Genomic DNA, 12,603 nt, shown 5'->3' on the forward strand with positions numbered 1-12,603 from the left:
CTCTTGTCACTAACTTTTACCTTGCCAACAGCCAGCCAAAAATCCTCACTTCAGGGGGAGTTTCTGCCGCCATATGAATCTGCACGCATGCAGTAGCTTCTTATCCTCATCTCGACCCTCCCGGATTTGCTTGTAGGCCTTCCGGACATAAAATGGATCTGATGGGCATCATAAACTGTTGGGGAAGAGAAGAAGAAGATAATGACATAACTTGAACAGAGTACATGTAAGGGTATATGTACCCTAAGAGGGAGAGAGGATAATAGGGCTAATGGGCTTATAGAATAGGGCCCATTAGCCCATGAGGGATAGTCTATCACTAACACCCCCCCGCAAGCGAAGTATGGATATCTTCCATACCGAGCTTGGAGACGGCACGTTGAAGAAGAGGGCGGGAGAGTCCCTTGGTAAGGACGTCCGCTGCCTGGTCGGCGGATGCAACAAAGTCCAGGTCAAAGATCCCTTCGTCAACTCGCTCCTTGAAGAAGTAGCGGTTGCGCTCCATGTGCTTGATGCGGCCCTGTTGCCCAGGGTTCTTGGCCAACGCGATCGTCGACTTGTTGTCGCAGAAGAAGTGAATCGGGCCAGCATACTCCACGCGAAGATCGTGAAGGATGCTGTAAATCCACTGGCCCTCAGAGGCCCCATCGGCGAGTGCGCGGTACTCAGCTTCGGCGCTAGAGCGGGAGACTTTGTCCTGCTTGCTACTTTTCCAGCTGACGAGACTGCCAAAAACAAACGTGCAGTAGCCCGTGGTAGACCGATGATCCACAACGGAGCCGGCAAAGTCAGCATCAGTGTAGACTTTCACTGTCTGGTCAGTGCTGCGAGGGAAGAGCAGGCCCTTTCCGGGGCAGCCCTTCAGGTACGCAAGGACCCGGTGGGCGGCCTGATGGTGAATCTCCCGTGGGGAGTGCATAAACTGACTGAGCAGGTTGACGGCGAAGGCGATGTCGGGCCGAGTGTGCGTCAAGTAGAGGAGCTTCCCCACCAGCTGCTGATACCGGTGGGAATTCGTCAGCGGCGAATCCTCCCCTTTGCCCAACTTCACGTTGGGATCAATGGGAGTGCTCACCAGCGCACAATCGGTCATCCCTGTCAGTGCCAGTAAGTCGACAGCATATTTCTGCTGCGAGACGAAGATCCCACGGGGGGAGTAGGCTACCTCAAGACCAAGGAAGTAGCGAAGAAGGCCTAGGGCCTTGATCTCAAACTCCTTAGCCAAGGCAGTACTGAGGCGGACAGCTTCGGCAGCATCAGATCCCGTGATAAGGATGTCGTCGACGTACACGGCAAGAATGGAGACACCGTTCGGGCGGTGACGGAAGAAGAGAGAGGCATCTCCATTGCTCTGAGTGTACCCTTCGGTCTTCATAATAGAGGAGAACCTCCCAAACCACATGCGCGGGGACTGCTTGAGGCCATAGAGGGACTTCCGCAGTCGACACACGTGACCGGGGGGGCCGAGTGAGTAGCCCGGGGGTTGCTGCATGTACACCTCCTCCGTCAAGTCGCCGTGCAAGAAGGCGTTCTTGACGTCGAACTGGCGGATGGCCCAGTGGAAGTGCGCTGCAAGCGCCAGAAGAAGCCGGACAGTCTCCATCTTCGCCACGGGAGAGAACGTCTCGAAGTAGTCCACGCCATAGGACTGAGTGAACCCCCGAGCCACAAGCCGAGACTTGAGGCGTTCGAGAGTACCGTCCGCATGATGCTTCTTGGCATGAATCCACTTGCAGTCCACTACCCTCTTGCCCGGAGGTAGTGGAACGACGTCCCACGTGTGGTTCTTGAGGAGAGACTGCATCTCCTCGTCCATCGCCGTTTTCCAATGGGGAGAAGCGATAGCATCGGCTAAGCGTCGAGGAACGGGATCCGACTCGATGCGGGTGAGGAACAACCGGTAGGGAGGACTCAGCCGGTCAAAGGAGAGGTAATGAGAGAGAGGGTAGAGGGGGGCCTTAGTGCACTGACGGACCCTTTTCCGTAGAGCAATAGGCCACCCCAACTGATCGTCACCATCGACAGGAGAAGGAGCGGAAGCAATGGGGGACTCCCCGGGAGGAGCAGTAGACGACACACCGGGAGTCGTAGGAGACTCACCGGAGGGCGAGGGTAGACCGGGAGGGGGGGGTGACGAGGGTTGGTCACCGAGAGAGGAGGAGGGTGACGCACCGGGGTTTGACAAGGATGGGGGGCCGGAAGGAGGAACGGAGACCAATGGGAGAGGGAGAGCTGCCGAAAGGGGAAGGGCAGGTAAGGAAGAAGAGGTAGAGGACACGTCCAAGGACCCCGCAGGAGGAAGTGAGGAAGAGGAATCAAGGGGAGAAAGATCCGGAAGTGAGGAGGGTAGAGTGGGAGTGGTGGACTCCACGATGGGACTGGGCCCCAAGGGGGGGGCCGAGGGAGCCTCATCCAGCGGAAGGCGTGATGAGGTAGAGTAGTCCCCAAAATAGAGTTCATGCTCGGCAAAGGTGACGTTTGCCGAGATGAAGAACCGCCGAGAAGGCGGATGATAGCACTGGTACCCTTTTTGGAGGGAAGAGTAACCCACAAACACACACCGGAGTGCGCGTGCATCAAACTTCGTGCGTGTGGGAGAAGTATCATGGACGTAGGTGGTGCAGCCGAAGATACGAGGCAAGAGTCCCGTCTGCAAAGAAGCATTCGGGAATGCCACAGTCATCCGGTCCAAGGGGCTGGAGAACTCCAGGAGTGGGGTGGGGATACGGTTAACGAGGTGAGTACTCGTCAAAACCGCCTCTCCCCAATAATGCCCCGGCGCCTTGGAGTCCAACAGCAATGTCCGCGCCGTCGAGGTAACATAGCCGATGCGACGTTCAGCCATGCCATTCTGCTCGAGCGTGGCCACACAAGAGGACTCGTGGAGGATGCCCCGGTCGGCAAAGAAGGAGGCGAGGTCAGCGTTGAAGAAGTCCTGAGCATTGTCGGAACGAAAACGCTGGATGCCTCGACCAAACTGTGTCTGTACCATGGCGCAAAAGTGTCGAACATTCTGCGCAACCTCCGACTTCGCAGTCAGGAGGTAGACCCACGTATAGCGGGTAGCTTCGTCCACAAAGAGTAGAAAGCAGCGGTGCCCTTTCAGACTGATCTGCGGTGCCGGCCCCCAAACATCACTGTGGACTCGGAACAGCGGGGTCGATGTGTGAGACGAGGATGAAGTAAAGGAGGATCTGCGGTGCTTGGCTAACTGACAAGGTTCACAAAGCATAGTCTTAAGGTCCACGCCCAAACACAACGAGGGAAAAATACGCTGTAAAGTGGAGAAAGGTGGGTGTCCAAGTCGCTGATGCTCCATCAGAAGGCGTCCCCGACGCTGCTCAGCCACCGAGAGAAGAGTCCGGTGCACCATGAAGCACTGGGAGCGGCCTCCATCGTCCAGCATCAGCAGTCCGTTCTCCCGCCTAATCGGTGTAGTCCGGCCCACCTTGTCAGACAGAAACATGCCGTCAGGTTTTAGGTGGAAGGAGCAGGAAATAACATCAACTAAGCGCTGCGGAGACATAAGCACAGCCCGCAGGTCAGGGACATGGAGAACGTTGTGGACCACACCGAGGCCGTCCACATAGACTGCCCCGATTCCGGCCACACGGAGACGTCCACCCCCGGCCGTGAGGACAGTGCGGCCACCACGATGCCGCTCATATGATACAAACCGGGCATTGCTCGGGGTCATGTGTTCGGTAGCCCCCGAATCAAGGACCCAAGTCGTATCGGAGACGACAGGTGAGTGGAAGGCCGTATGGCCACAGTACCATGCATCTGAAGATGAAGGAAGGGAAGACGCACCAAAGCCGCCGAAGTAGGCCGTGGACATATTCTGCAGGGCAGCCATCTGGTCACGGAGGTGGGCCAAATCTGCCTGAAGCTGGTCCATAGTCACTGCGGAGGGGCTGGCGGAGGAGGAATCAGAATGGGCCACCATGGCCTTGCCTTCTGCGGCCTCTTTCTTCTTTCGCCAGTCATTCAAGCGCTTCTTGCACTTGTTCTTCCCGTGGCCCAGTTTGCCGCAATACGAGCAAATTGTCATCCCAGCTGGAGGAGCAGCGGAGGTGGGCGTAGGGAGGATCGACGGTGCCTTGCCGCCTGAAGGGAGGGCAGAAAGTAGTGCGGTCGACTCACCCGGGGGGCCGGAGGAGGGAGTCCCATGGAGGAGGAAGTGGCTTTCCTCTTCTTGAAGCTCCTTCACCAACTCCTCGAGGGCAGGAGGACCTTCCTTGCGGTGCAAGGCACGACGACGTACGTCATCATACTCGCGGTTCAGGCCATTGAGGAAGCCCATGATCCGCAGAAGAAGCACATTCTGGAACGTCTTGGACGTCGGATCGTCGGGCGGTAGGTAGTAATCCACTTCATCCCACATCTTCTTGTGGGCAAGTGCATATTCAGAGATCGTCAACGACCCCTGACGGAGATTGCTGGTCTGACTTGCAAGGGAATAAAGACGCCACCAGTCGCTTTCCCGGCCACAGAAAGAGCGCACCTGATCCCAGAAGCCTTTCACCGTTTTCTGATGCGGAAGACGGTCGCGGAAATCTGGAGCCAGGGTGTACGCATACATCCAGCCGAGGATGAACTGGTCCTCAACGTCCCACGCTGCATAATGTGGGTGGTCGATGGTAAGGGGGTCTTCAGTGCAATGCTTGAAGAGCTGGCGCGCCTTCAAGGTGGTCTCGACGAAGCGCATCCACGGGAGTAGATTCGGGCCCCGTAAGAGTGTCGTCTCGGGGACCGACGGACGCGGATGAGCCACCTTGTAGGACAGTGGCTTCTCTAGGAAGTCGGTCTCGGTGAACGGCATGGTGCTGTTACGGCGCTGCTACGGTGCGCGGCTGCTGTGCGCAGCGGCGGCGTGGCGGGCTGCGGCTGCTGTGCGCGGCGGGCGGCTGCGGCTGCGGCTGCTGTGCGTGCGCGGCGGCTGCGGGCTGCGGCTGCTGTGCGTGCGCGGCGGCTGCGGGCTGCGGCTGCTGTGCGTGCGCGGCGGCTGCGGGCTGCGGCTGCTGTGCGTGCGCGGCGGCTGCGGGCTGCGGCTGCTGTGCGTGCGCGGCGGCTGCGGGCTGCGGCTGCTGTGCGTGCGCGGCGGCTGTAGGTGGGCGATGTCAAACCCTAGGGAAGGAGCTCTGGAGCTCTGATACCATGTTGGGGAAGAGAAGAAGAAGATAATGACATAACTTGAACAGAGTACATGTAAGGGTATATGTACCCTAAGAGGGAGAGAGGATAATAGGGCTAATGGGCTTATAGAATAGGGCCCATTAGCCCATGAGGGATAGTCTATCACTAACATAAACCCCTTATGCTTGAGGTTATAATGATTTGATGAGGTATGCAATAGGAGGACTATCTTTAGTGCTGACTGTTTGGTAGATTCCTATACCTAATGCTTGGTAGATTCCTATACCTAATGCATGGTTTCCACTATAAAAGGTTTGGATAAGAATGAAAATAGTGACATGGATGTAAAAGATAATCTGTTTACCAGAAAATCTGTCAAACAGGTTGTTCACACAGAAGCAACATGTTGAACAGGCGTTGGGTGCACAAACAGTCTCGAACAGCCAATTCGTTGAACAGGTTGTGGGTGCTCCACTATGTCTTTGCACTAGTAAGCCAGGCCGCACAGCAGAGGACCCTCTGCAACAGGCCACACATCAGAAAAATTCTTAGCAACTACTGGTCGTAGTTTGGTCAATGTTCTCCCAGAGACGCAAACTGTGAACAATATACTTGCAGAGTGGCAGACTGGCAATGCACCTTAAGTCTAATAAAAATGAACATATTCTTCAAAATAAAAGTAAAAATGAACATAACCCTTGATTGAGGATCAATCCAAAGTGACAGAGAGAGAGAGGGAAAGGAATGAATGTCTCGTGGTAATATCACTGAGACAGTGGATATCAGAGCAAATGGATAGATAGCTGGTAAAGTCCACTGTGCCGAGGGTACCCGAGTTCCTCTGTTTCTTAAATTACTGAAGTTCTGAGTTTTGGAGTTTCAACAAGTGAAGTGATCCTCGAGGCCGCCTGGCCAAGGGCACAACAAGTGAAGCAATCCTCGAGGCAGCCTGGCCAAGGGCACCTGCAGTTTTCATTATTTAAAATCTGTTACAGGCTTTATGTCACTTGACTTTCGGGACTTGGAAAAATGTCTCAGAGTCGACAAGGTAAACGAGATTTACTGTATGCATGTAGAGGTGAGAGCTTTAGCAATTTAATGTTTGGGAGTAGCTCGGCTAGTAGATTTTTCTCTTTAGTGTTTTATTCGGGGTGACTTCCCCATTTAAAAATATAGGATTCTCCCTGAGGGGAATTTAGGGGGGTCACCTCTATCTATCCTCTCTTCCCTTTCTGTATTCTAGGATTTTAGATCTTTCGACAGTAAAGGAGTTCTTTTAAATCTTTCCACACGCTGAGACGAGAGGCAGTGCATATCAGAGCAAATAAATTGCTAGAAGACGGATACCGGCGGGAAGAACAAGGCCTGGACAGAGATATAGGAACCAACTTTGATGTGCTTCTTGGCTGATCTTTTGAATGGAGATGGGCCCAATTTTAAGGGGACATTCAGAAAGGTAAAATGATGAGAGTTCCTCCTAGAGGGGAAAAATTATGTGAATACCCCAAATGAGGGATGAGAGATCATATCATAAGATGAGTGATTTCATAAGAGGCCAATGTTTTCAGTGATAACTCCCCAAATGCTGCCAGGGAAGCAGTAAAATCATGGCCTGGAATGGATGGTGTTCTGGGCACCCAATAAATGGCATGAGGTGCATATCGTGGATGATGCCCACTGCAGGCTACAGAAGAGCCATGTAGGTGGGGCCCTCAAAAAGAAACTTATATTATTAGAGAAAGAGAAAAGAGAAATAGCAAGGACCATTGAGCCCAATATAAGTTAGTACAGATAATAATTCAAACAAAAAAACTGTTTTGCATCAGATATTTTCTTTAACTTTACAAGCACATATGTATTTTTAACCATAAATGGAATGTTATCTATAATAGGCTAAAATGCCATAGAAGTACCGCATCAATTTCTTTACTTAGACCAGAAAATTTTGAGGCAGACATCTGATATCACTGGAAAAATTTACCAATTTTTTACTACTAATTCACCAATTTATTTCGACAATCAATAATAAGAATTTTTGTCATAACATCTCGACATTTGTTTGCCCAACTTGCAGCTTGGAGTCAAACAATACAAACCTTCTTTGTTCCATTAGCCAGTGCAATCCTGGATCACTTTTGAATGAGGTAACTTCTATTCCATTGTCAAAATGGAGAGAATGAAAGTAAAAAACGTGTTGCACTCAGTCAATGAAAGTTTTCCCATTCATTTGATTGTGTTGAAATTGGTCACTTTTATATATTGAACTTGGCCTATTTACCACTTCATCTGTTTCTTCATTCTTTGTATTCCGTATTCATGGAACCCTAATTCGAATAGGAGAATTTTTTCATACTTCTGTTTTTTGCTCTGCTCATTCAACTCGTGGACGGATCCACCAGCAAATCTTCTCTTGGTTTGGCTTCCTCACACTTTTACACGGCAACTTGCCAACTTCAGAACATGAATGGCTACTTTGAGATTATTGTTTATAATTATTGAAGTTGTTTAGGTGTGGAGCTTGTTTCTACTTCTTTCTCACAGATATCCAGAGCATCACTCTCACCAGAGTCAACTTACATCGCTAAGCCAGCTGCATCATGGCTGGATGACTTCCTTGTTTGGATATCGCCTGAAGCTTTTGGTTGCTGCCGCAAGTTTACAAATGGGAGTTATTGTCCTCCTGTTGATCAGGTTATCATACTTGAATGCATTTACCTTCAACTTCTTATTTTATGTAAAAGCATGAGGGTATTAACTAACAATGGTGATAATAACAAACATCATAAGATAATATCCATCATTCATGACATGATTGTATCCTTACCTCTTTCTCCAAAACCCCCCGCTTGGCTGTAGCCTGAGTTTTTTCCCTGTTGACTCCCCTTTTTACTGAAAACTGTATATTTTTTCAGCCGCCTTGTTGTTCTGGGGATAGAAGTTCATGTAACCTCGAAGGCATATGCAAAGACTGTACCACGGTATCGTTCTTTGTCTTGTACTTGGACTCTATCCTTTTTATTATACAGATAAATATCCAAAAGATGCACATTGGTTTGCTGAATGCTTTTATGGCTTTCCATTGTTTCAGTGTTTTCATCACTCTGATCTGAAAAACAGTCGCCCATCCACAGTACAATTCAAGGAAAAGCTTCCATGGTTTCTCAATGCACTACCGTCCGCTAGTTGTGCCAAGGGTGGCCATGGAGCCTACACTACCAGCATCGATTTGAATGGTCATTCTTCTTTCACTTAAGCTCAAATTTTTCCCATTTTATGCGTGCTGAATAGAATTAAATCGATTTGAACATTTTGGCCAAATCAGGATACGAGAATGGATCAATTCGGGCATCAGCTTTCCGCACTTATCATACTCCTCTGAATAAACAGGTAAAATGAATTTTTATTAGTTAATTTCTGGCAGTAATGACGTAACCACGTGTTTGCAGATTGACTATGTGAATTCTATGAGGGAAGCAAAGGATTTCAGCACAAGACTTTCTAACTCCCTGAAGGTAGTGAGTGTTTAATATCTTTTTTTGTTTTAATGCACGCTGAAGCAGACAATGGGCAGCCAGCTTAACATATAGGATATTTTCACCTGGGATTTTTTTTAGATGACTTAAGTTGATCATAAATTTTCGCTTATTTGAACAATTCAGTTGTTTCATTTGTTAAACTCTCTCTTAAAGCTTATTATCGAATATTTTCCTGTTAATTTATTTAATATTGATATTAAAATTGTATTCAAGATCATAAATATAAATTTATAAATTGATGTTTTTTTGACATTCATAAAAAAATATCATCATTCATGGTTTTTTTAAGAGAACTCCTGGAGTATAGGAAAATATTTTTTTGATCGCTTTCCTTGTATCTGAAGGATTATTGGGTGCAAACTGATGTGGCTATTCTCGTGCAGATTGAAATATTTCCATATTCAGTTTTCTATATATTCTTTGAGCAATACTTGGAAATTTGGAAGACTGCAGCCATTCAAATCTCCGTTGGCCTTGGTTTGGATTCCTTAGGCTTATACTTGAAATTTTTCAGTTATCAGTGCAGCTATATAACATTAACCGTAATATTTATGTTTACATAAATGTGTATTAAAGATTAGTGAACGAATCTAGTTTGTTACTGGTTTTGATTTTTTTGTATCCAATTGTTAATTGTTAATGGTGAACGAGTCTGAGTGATTTCTTGTCGGTGTATCAGGGGTCAGTTGGGATGTCTTGAATGAATTAAGGTCAGTAATTGAAGGTAGACTTGAAAGATGCTCCAAATAAATGAAATAGTAATATAACCTTCGAGAAAGTTTTTCCAATATGGAAGAGGAAGGTCAGGGAGTTATCACATGAAGAAACGATAAAGGTGTAGAATAAATATTTAATTTTTTTCTGGATCTTTCAAAAGGTTTTTCTGAAATTTATGTATTATGTTGTTTTACGGCCCTTAACTTTGCGATATTTGTGAGCATTTATATGTTCATTTTCTTACAGAACTATTTTCAATGCCGTTATGATGCATGAACTCTTATATCTGTAAAGAATTGATACGTCATTTACAAATCAACAGGTGCTGTTTTTGTCGTTTGCTTGGTTATCACCGGCAGGTGGCAACTCTTTCCTTCCGTGACCCCTCATATTATTACCAACAGCTGTCTCTAAACACATATACATTCTTACGCATTTTCTTTCTATTTGTTTTTTCTTGAAGCTTATGGATGTCAGCCATTATCCTGCTTGTTCTGGGAATGATCATCGTCAACTTAATGGTAATTTTGATTCATTCTTCCGAAATCTGTTGTTGTAAGAAAGAATGCTAAGGGAAATTTTTCCTTCGGTGAAAGGTGATCTTAGCACTGGATTAAATATATGCCTAAATTATATGTTGATGAAATTGGTATTCCCTTGGCACTCCTCAGGGAAACAAGTCCAAATTCCTCATCACTTTGATTCTTTTTTCCGTGCATTATTGCTTTTTTTCGTCTTAAATCTTCAATTGTTATGGAGTTATTTCTTGCAGGGTACGATGGGGATTTTGAATATCCAGTTGAACGCTATCTCTGTCGTTAACCTTGTCATGTCCATTGGGATTGCCGTGGAGTTCTGTGTGCATATAACACATGCATTTTCGGTTAGTTCTATTGTATGATTCAGTGTGTGCTACAGATTTTGATTACACGTTCAAAAATGGATTTAGTGGATTGATGGACCGATTTTATTTATTTAAAAGATGTTCATTTTATGAAGAGCTGCCATCAATTAATCCTGATCTTCTTTTGGCAGATTAGCAGGGGAGACCGTGTTCAACGTGCACGGGAAGCTATCTGGACCATGGGTGCTTCTGTCTTCAGGTGAACTTGAACTTTTTGTACTTGGAATTGTAATTATTTTCTGAGGAAAAATTTAATTCTATTAAATTTTCTTTGGCTAATTCTGTTCTCTTAAAACATATTTAGCGCCTTTGTATTATACAACATGAATAATATGCTCATATATCCCTTATGCAGCGGGATCACTATGACCAAGCTGGTGGGTGTCATTGTTCTTAGTTTTGCAAGATCTAAGATCTTTGTGGTGTGTATACACAATGACTCTTACCCTTTATCCATATCTTTTTATCCTCCCAGACATGCCTGATGTCTTATATAATTTTTTAATCTGTGGACACAGGTATATTATTTCCAAATTTATCTTGCTCTGGTTCTCATAGGATCCTTGCATGGGTTGGTGTTCCTCCCGGTAAGTTGTTTGTACTCATCAGTCGACCTTCTGGCTTCCTGATCTGTGAAATAATCTCTTGTACACTGGGCCATCTGCCACCAACTTGTAGGTACTATTGAGCATCTGTGGCCCCCCTTCAAAGTATCTCATTCAGGAGAGCACTACACAAGACAACCAAGAACCCCCAAACTGATCCCAGATAATAATGTTATCATATGTTCTTTAATAACAGTTATCTCAATATATAAATTCTTTCAATGTATACATATCTTTCATTGTCATGCCTATTTGAAAATGAGTGATGGTTGTTCCATTTAGGTTTTATCTAAATGTCTTCGTGATATCAAATCCACGATGGGTCGGATAAGAAACAAATCTTATGCATGATGTGGCCTGAAGAGCGTGCCTTTGATACGCGTGCCATGATAATAATATTATGTACTGGTGCTAGAATCTCCTCCTGCGGCAAATAAACCAGACTCTGCTAAAATTCGAATGCCTAATCGATGAACTTAGAAAAGCATGAGACAGACAGATAACAAGAGATAAGAGGCAAAGACGAAAGAAAACATTTTTTTGTAGTGTCCAATAAAGATTTATTTTGTTGATTACCTGCTTGTTTGTGATGACAGCACCTTGTATCACTAAGTGATTTGATAAGCGCTGGGAATTTTGAAAAAAGTTCGATGTTGTGATTATGCAGTTCATGTACATATATGTGGGCAAATATCAGTAAATTAACAATCTTATGGAAGATTATAAGTTTTATGATGCCTTGACTGAGATTTGGTTATGCTCTCTATACTTATGATATCTAAACCTTCAATGATATTTCTAACGACAAAGAGCGGAATTATCCACCAAAGAATGACACGTTTAGTATAAAAATTTGAATCAGACTCTTGATTTTCTTAAGTTAGACAAATTCTAGCTGGAAATAAAATTCTTTAAAGAGATTGAAGCGAATATGAGAGAGATACAAATTCAAATGAGACAATTGAGGGGAAACTGTGAAGTGGTACCTAAAATATATAATCAATTGATGATTACAGCATTTTTAATTTAGTATTAGCATCTAAAGAAACCCAAAAAGAAGGATGAGTAAAGAGGAAACTAAAATACTCTCATCAGGTTTTAGGTTCCACAACAGGAATACATATAGAGAGTAGGAGAGAGAGAGAGAGAGTGAAGCAGGGGTACATAAGGAAAGGAAAAACAACATATTCAATAGTCCCCCTCAAACTGGCGAGTGGATATCATCCATTCTCAGTTTGCTGCACAATTCTTGGTAACGCAGAGCGGACAGGCCTTTGGTAAAGATATCAGCTCTCTGCTTGGCGGAGGGAACATATGATATGCAAAATTGTCGGGACTCAAGCTTCTCTTTGATGAAGTGACGATCCACTTCGAAATGTTTAGTACGATCATGTTGTACCGGATCATGTGCGATGCTGATAGCCGACTTGTTATCACAAAATAGTTGAGTAGATTGATCACACGACAGCTTCAACTTTGTGAGGAGATTGGTGACCCATAATGCCTCGCAGATGGCTTGTGCTAGAGCACAAAACTCGGCTTCAGCACTGGAACGAGAGACAACAGGTTGTTTCTTGCTCCATCATGTGATAATATTCCCCCCAAGGAAGGTGCAGTAACTCGTGGTGGAGCGGCGGTCAACATGAGAGCCAGCATAATCCGCATCAGTATAGACATCTAACTAAAGGTCACCTTTACGCTTGAA

The 12,603-nt window shown here is 46.1% G+C and overlaps 1 protein-coding gene across 3 annotated transcripts in view; it reads left to right on the top strand.

The window, feature by feature from the left end:
- The window catches only part of LOC144716987 (uncharacterized), a 55,415-nt gene extending 44,268 nt beyond the window's left edge, over window positions 1–11,147 (top strand). For 2 of the 3 annotated variants that reach the window (XM_078592287.1, XM_078592289.1), the window contains 14 exons: window positions 7,211–7,280; window positions 7,678–7,827; window positions 8,049–8,114; window positions 8,225–8,369; window positions 8,459–8,523; window positions 8,583–8,648; window positions 9,056–9,149; window positions 9,712–9,748; window positions 9,853–9,910; window positions 10,162–10,272; window positions 10,425–10,492; window positions 10,649–10,715; window positions 10,812–10,880; window positions 10,972–11,147. In XM_078592287.1, coding sequence (XP_078448413.1) covers window positions 7,211–7,280; window positions 7,678–7,827; window positions 8,049–8,114; window positions 8,225–8,369; window positions 8,459–8,523; window positions 8,583–8,648; window positions 9,056–9,149; window positions 9,712–9,748; window positions 9,853–9,910; window positions 10,162–10,272; window positions 10,425–10,492; window positions 10,649–10,715; window positions 10,812–10,880; window positions 10,972–11,055 — 1,150 coding nt within the window. In that variant the 3' untranslated portion in view covers window positions 11,056–11,147. Of the gene's footprint in view, window positions 1–7,210; window positions 7,281–7,677; window positions 7,828–8,048; window positions 8,115–8,224; window positions 8,370–8,458; window positions 8,524–8,582; window positions 8,649–9,055; window positions 9,150–9,635; window positions 9,749–9,852; window positions 9,911–10,161; window positions 10,273–10,424; window positions 10,493–10,648; window positions 10,716–10,811; window positions 10,881–10,971 lie in introns of those variants that run through there. The other variant, XM_078592288.1, reaches the window with a different exon arrangement.
- Window positions 11,148–12,603: the final 1,456 nt, after the last annotated feature.

Source organism: Wolffia australiana, chromosome 2 (assembly GCF_029677425.1).
Source record: "Wolffia australiana isolate 7733 chromosome 2, ASM2967742v1".
In the NCBI taxonomy this organism is placed as follows: domain Eukaryota; kingdom Viridiplantae; phylum Streptophyta; class Magnoliopsida; order Alismatales; family Araceae; genus Wolffia; species Wolffia australiana.